Raw genomic sequence first — 6,835 nt, forward strand, 5'->3', positions numbered from 1 at the left:
ACTTTTGAGAGATGAACTAAGGATTTTGAGCAAGAGACTGGCTTTTGCAGGTAATACATGGTGTTTTGCTATTTGCACGCATTGTTTTGAGAAATACACTTAATGTTTTGCAAATGTTGAGGTTGATTCGAGAAATGTACCAAAGCGACTGAGAAAAACTGTAAATTAAAAAAACTGTAATGTAGAGAGATATACATTTACATAATATTCATTGTAAGTATGTATCTGATTGTTTATTGGTTGTCGCAGGTGTTGCTATGGTGATGTCAGTCATAATGGCTCTTCCTCTGATATTTCTGATCATGATTCACGGTAAGTGACTGATGTTACAGCAACACTTCACTTTTATATTCACTGATCAACATAATATTACTAATATCATATTCAAAGTGTTTCAGTATTTTCCATTTATTTTCATATATTTTTGATCGATATAATATATGGAATAATAATATATTGTGTCAATATATTGTTACATATTATAATATATTGAAAAATACCTAAGAAATTGCTGCTTTTCATTTATTGAAAAATGTGATGACAATGTATTTACACTATACAATGTCATTAAACGAGGAAAACGATTACTTTAGATTTATCATTGATGTTTTAATCAAATTTGTAAGTTGCTAAAAACATAACAGTGTCAGGACAATGATAGACTGATAATTTATTTGTGTTTATTAAACTACAAATACTTTGTGGATGTCTCTACTTGAATCAATCCGACACCCGTCTCCACGGTGACACCTAGTGGTCACTTGCAGGTGTTGATCTGAAACAACCTTGAGGAGCCATGAATTTTTTTTTTTTTTTTTTTATATTGTACTTTTCTAATATGTGAATCTTGTAACCTATAGGCTCCTCACTGTGCATAATGTTATTTTGGTCCTGCAAAATGAATATTAATAAAATAAATCAAGCCACAATGTCTCACTTTTTTTTACATATTTTTATTCAAAAATATTAATTTCTCTGCTGTGGAAGGACTCAGCCTACTTCTTTTTTTACAGATAATTTCTCCAGCCTTTGAAAAAATCCTCTTACAAGGGACACTTGTTGCTGGCATGCAAAGATATTTTTTAGCTAATACATAAATGAGGAAATATTACTGCTCTCTCTTTCCAGTAAGTTAGTGGATCATGAGTTCTGGGCAAATACGCATCGTTGATGTACTTTTTCACTTCCACTGTGGCATCAGCTGTAGCATTGTGTATCATCTGGGTTTGATGGATACGAGTATCAAAAAGTTCCCATAAACTGTAATGTGTTTCTACTGGTGTTGATGTTGATGTTGATGACATTTCTGGCTCTGAATAAAAATGAAAACAGCAATTAGTAACAAATGCTAAACTGACGGCATATATGAAGTATATATTACATGAATCAGATTACATAACACAGACTATAATCTATAATCTGTCTATGTATTTATAGCCTATCTTTAATCTATCTATATGTATCTATCTATTAATCTAGCTGTCTATATATATTTATATCTATGTATCTATTAATGTGTCACTATATGTATACTCTGTGTGTCTAACCTATCAGTCAATGTGTTGTGTACATTTTAATGTAAGCCTAAATATAACTAAACAAGTCGCACTATAAATGTCACTATATCACCAAAAATCCGCTATCTCAAAATCAAACTCCTCTCACAAAAACCCGTCAATATGCGTTTGATTTCACTTTTCTACAGATGTGCGATTGTGTGGTCTGTTCCCGACCGTGTCAATCAAACGCTGATTCGGCGGATCACACCTGATGAAACACTTAGTGAAACATTTCGAGGCTTCGTTTGGCCACAGTCACGTGACATGGGTGTTTTGACTCACGCTTCGAATCAGTGTTTCAAAACATCTGCGCTTCGGGATCTCGCAAAGCTTCGGAACGACTGTTTCACGTCAACCATCCCTACCATTAAATCATCAAGAGTCAAACTGCCCAACTAAAACAAACACCGATCACCATAATGGGGACATCAAACCAAACTATTCATTTCAATAAATAATCAACATTTAAACCCCTGTTAATCTAAAAACAAACTTTTCCACAAGTAAATCTGGTTATTAATAAATGAAGCTGGTAATGCTGTTACCAGTTGGAGCCTAACATCAGATGTTTACACGTCAACCTGATTTTAATTTTCAAACAAAATTTGACATCTGAGCGATGTTGGAGTCCATGTCCAATGAGGATACACTTTTAGCTCACTGTGATCTCACATTGTGATCATATGTAGGGGATCACTGTGAGATCAATGTGTTGACTGGGCATTTAATATAAACCATAAATATATTTTTGTCCAGTAAGGATGTACAGCATCCCTCATGGCAAATCTCATTTTTGCTCTTCTACTTCATCACCCTCTGCTCATCTTCTTACTTTAGTCAGTAGACTTATTTCAGTAATTGTAGAAGCGACTGCTAATGTCTTTATTATGAATCTGTTTCAGGGGGTCGTAGTGATGAAATACTGATTCTAACACTGTAGGGGTAATAATTAAACTGTACATCAGCTCTGACCACTACTGGAGAATTTCTGTTGAGTTCTGACTGCACTTCATTTTTATGTTCATTTCACTTTCATTTCAGTATTTTGTGGATATGTGTTTATATAGTAAATAAAAGCACCTTTTCCACAAGATCAGGGTGACTGATAAAACAACATTTTCATCTGGATGATTTCTGTTTCAGGGGTTTCTAGTGATGATTGGAGTGTGAGTTACAGTCCTTCACACATCTGTGCACTAAAGGACTCAACAGTGATAATGAGATGCTCTTATACATACCCTACTGGACATCAGATCAAGGAAGCGTTCTGGACAAAAGAGTTTATAAAGGGTGTTGAGTTTCCAGATCTGTCTAATGACACTGAATACAGTCAGAGGCTTCAGTATCTGGGAGATCAACAGCAGAACTGCACCGTCAGACTGAGTCATGTGACACAGAAGGATTCACACATGTACTATTTCAGATTCATCACTGATATAACAGAAGGAAAATGGATTGGTGTTCCAGGAGTGAATCTTACTGTTACAGGTGACTTTGGTGAGGTTTATCTCTTCTTCTGTGCATTATGTTGAATAATAATCAGTGTATGACAGCAGCACTAGATATAATGTGTGTGTTGTGTTCAGATCTTCAGGTGGAGTCTCCTGAGAGAGTGACAGAGGGAGATTCAGTCAGTCTGACATGTAAAAGCAGCTGCGCTCTGACTGACAGAGCAACATTCATCTGGTACAGAAACTCACAGCCATTAACTGAGAGAAGAGACAGAAACAATGAACTCCTGCTGCAGTCAGTCAGAAGAGAGGATTCAGGCAGATATAGCTGTGCTGTAGACGGACACACTCACGTCTCTCCTGATGTTCAGCTCAATGTCATGTGTGAGAGCAGATTCACTTAGTCTTTTAAAAAACTGGAGATTAAGTTTGAATGAGATGATTTGAGGTTTTAATTTTTGTCCCTTTTAGACCCTCCAAAGAGCGTCTCAGTGTCCATCAGTCCATCTGGTGTAATAGTGGAGGGAGATTCAGTGACTCTGAACTGCATCAGTGACTCAAACCCTCCTGCAGAAATCCACTGGTTTAAAGGAGGAACGATTGTAGGATCTGGAAGAATCTACAACATCTCAAAGATCAGCTCTGATGACAGTGGAGAATACAAGTGCAAGTCCATCAATAAACATGGAGAGAAATACTCTGATAATGTGACTTTAAACATCATGTGTGAGTTAATGATGGTTCAGTAACTGTGACATTAAATCCTCTAAACATATGTGATTTCAAGTTTAATATGATTGTTAATGATATCAATGTTTGTCTGTTTTAGATCCTCCCAGGAACATCTCAGTGTCCATCAGTCCATCTGGTGTAATAGTGGAGGGAGATTCAGTGACTCTGAACTGCATCAGTGACTCAAACCCTCCTGCTCTGAACTTCAGCTGGTTTAAGGAGAATGAAACCTCAGCTGTTGGATCTGGACAGAGTTTCAGTGCACTACAGAGTGGACGCTTCTACTGTCAGGCTCACAATCAACATGGATCTCAGAGATCAGACGCTGTAACTGTCACAGGTGAAGCTTTGTAAGAGCAAACCTATAACTTTCTTCAGTCTGGACTGTTAATCTGAGCTGATAATGTTTCACTCTTTCAGTGCATCACAGATCTAGATGGCATCAAGTTTTTGGGATCACAGTGGAATGTGGAGCAATATTCATCCTCGTCATCATCATTATCATCGTCATCCTGTTTATAATGTGAGAACCACAAACAACTTTGATAATATTAATATAGTCGCCCATGTGCTTTTAATTTCTGTCATTTTTTCAGAAAGAAACAAAGGAGTATTAAAAATGAAAATATCACAGTGAAAGAGGTAAATCATCCAAACACAACATGACTTTAAAAAAGCAGAAAATCAATCGATCATCTGTCATCTGTAATCATGTGTCTTCATGATCTGCATGCAGGAACAAACAGTCCGATTCAGAAACAAATGACTCAAATGAGTCGATTAAAAAAAAATAGTATGCTATACATTTAGCTTATATTGACTTCTCTATTTTCTGATGTAAATCCTTCTATCGCTCCTATAGATCTCTGAACCCAATGAAGACACATATACGGCTCTTGTATAAAGAACCAATCCTGGGCTCTGTGGGCGGAGCCACATATGATTGACAGGGATTGACCCTCATTTGTTCCCTTTGACCCTTTGTGAGAAAATGACTGCTATTGTGTGCTATAGACTGATGTAATGTATGTTTAATTGTGTAATCTTACATATATAATACTCTTTTTCAGTATTTTTGGTCTTCAGTTTTAGGCACAAGCTTAGAAAGCAAAAATATACTTCTTATCAGTATTTGAATGCATACATTTTTATGTATTTTCATGTTTTGCCCCCACACATCAGGATTTCTGATTATAAATATTCAACATGTTGAGATCCGGTCACATTTGACACACCCCACACCACGAGAAAATCTGATAATCTGTCATCAAGATAATCGGGACTTCACTTAGGATCATCAGAAGGAGAAAAATCGGCCAGAATATTTAGAAGACATTAAAGGGCAGCTATTATGGAATTTTGAAAATTACCTTTCATGTAGTGTGTAACACAGATCTAAGTGAACAAAAACATCCTGCAAAGTTTTATATATGAAAGTTCACCGTAAAAAAAAGTTATTGTCTCTCAAATAAATCGTTTTGGAATCAATTTAATGAATGGTTTTTTTCCAATGAGTCATTTTCCTTTTCGTTGTGACGTCAAGACGAAACATGATAAAATTGGCCGGCCCACTCATTGCTCGCAGACAAACTTGAAAACAGAGTTGTATAAAGTAGAAGTAGAAAGTAGAAATTCTGCCATGTCTTACTTCCAGCCATGAACTGATTGACAGTTGATTTCAGTTGATTTCTGTCTCCTGACTGAAAAACTGCTAATAAGCAAATCCAGGTGATTGGAACAAAATACTGAGGCGGACTTTTACTTTCTGAACCTGGACTTTACTCCTCTGAAGAGAACAGAAAAAGAGACGACACAGTCTTAGATGAAATCAACTGAAGAGAAGACATTAAATCTGAATATCTCAGCAGAGGAGGATTAAACAACTCCACAAACAGCATTACCAGCTTCACTTATTACTAACCAGACTGACTTTATTTCTGTCAGACTTCTACAGAAGTTTATATTTTTTTTTAACAGAGGTTTAACTCAGTTTCATTTGAAGTCACCATAACAGTGATTAGTGTTTCCATTAGCCAGGCTCTTTACTCATATTAAATATTTGATCTCTTATGACTGCTGTGACAGTGTGTTTGTCAAACACATATACAGTAACAAAATCGAACGGGATCAGGTGATGAAGGTTACCTGGTGATGGTTTTGTAATCATCATGAAAAAGCCTGATTCACTGTGGTATTTGAATTTAATAATTATTTTGACAAATTATTATAAAAAAACAACAACCTGTAACTGCATCATGACATCCAGCAATATTATAACAATAAGTTAGTAGACTTTAACAAACATGAGAAAAAAAAAAAAAAAATTATGATGATACACACAGACATCAACAATCAGCGTATGAATCTTAACAACGGCTGAACATAAGCTCATTATTTATTAATGCAGCAATGCATGATGGGAGCCATGAATGAGTTTTGATTGGTGGCATCCAGAATACACTGCAAAATGCTTTATAATTGTCACCATTATTGAGATTCACAGGCTGATTCTTCATGTCTTAAAAAAAATAAAAAATAAACTTTGTATGTGATTAAATTTTAAGAAAAGATTTGAATTACATTGTTAAAGTTACAAATATTATGATTATCAAGGACCGTGCTGCTATAATCAATCAAATAAATTTAACTCGTTAATTAGGCTCTACTCAGGTTATATGATTGCGATATAATTATAATGTTCAAAACATCAAACACCATTATGCGACCTTTTCTCTTTGTTCATCTGGCTGTTTGAACTAAGGTACAGCAGCCAATCAAAGATCTGAAGTTAATCATGTAAGGGTCAAGAGAGCAACTAAAGCAAACACTGATCTCTATAACGGTAACATACCAATTACGATTTTCTCCTTCAGTGATTCCTCTGTTGAAATGAAACCTCTGTTAATTCTCAATAAAATCTTCTGTAGAAGTCTGACAGAAATAAAGTCAGTCTGGTTAGTAATAAGTGAAGCTGGTAATGCTGTTTGTGGAGTTGTTTAATCCTCCTCTGCTGAGATCTTCAGAGATTGAATGTCTTCTTTTCTGTCTTTTCAAGACTGTGTCTGAAGTCAGTTGTAGTTCTTGTGTTTCTGC

General features: G+C 35.6%; 1 protein-coding gene across 1 annotated transcript; it reads left to right on the forward strand.

Annotated features, from left to right (window-relative positions):
* Positions 1-253: 253 nt before the first annotated feature.
* On the forward strand, positions 254-4,842 carry LOC130105848 (B-cell receptor CD22-like). The gene is made up of 8 exons (XM_056272050.1): positions 254-312; positions 2,703-3,047; positions 3,146-3,394; positions 3,482-3,736; positions 3,840-4,082; positions 4,163-4,265; positions 4,339-4,384; positions 4,605-4,842. Exons 1-8 carry the CDS (start codon positions 258-260, stop codon positions 4,644-4,646), a joined length of 1,338 nt encoding a protein of 445 aa, XP_056128025.1. The 5' UTR covers positions 254-257; the 3' UTR covers positions 4,647-4,842.
* The last annotated feature ends 1,993 nt before the right edge of the window (positions 4,843-6,835 follow it).

Source organism: Rhinichthys klamathensis, unplaced genomic scaffold, assembly GCF_029890125.1.
Source record: "Rhinichthys klamathensis goyatoka isolate OS25496 unplaced genomic scaffold, OSU_Roscu_1.1 h1tg000330l_1, whole genome shotgun sequence".
Classification (NCBI taxonomy): Eukaryota; Metazoa; Chordata; class Actinopteri; order Cypriniformes; family Leuciscidae; genus Rhinichthys; species Rhinichthys klamathensis.

Excerpts from the sequence above, each read along its gene's own strand:
- LOC130105848 (XM_056272050.1), top strand. The coding sequence starts at position 258 with ATGGTGATGTCAGTCATAATGGCTCTTCCTCTGATATTTCTGATCATG. Across the intron at positions 313-2,702 it reads ATTTCTGATCATGATTCACG|GGGTTTCTAGTGATGATTGG; the intron begins GTAAGTGACTGA and ends TTTCTGTTTCAG. Across the intron at positions 3,395-3,481 it reads TGTTCAGCTCAATGTCATGT|ACCCTCCAAAGAGCGTCTCA; the intron begins GTGAGAGCAGAT and ends TGTCCCTTTTAG.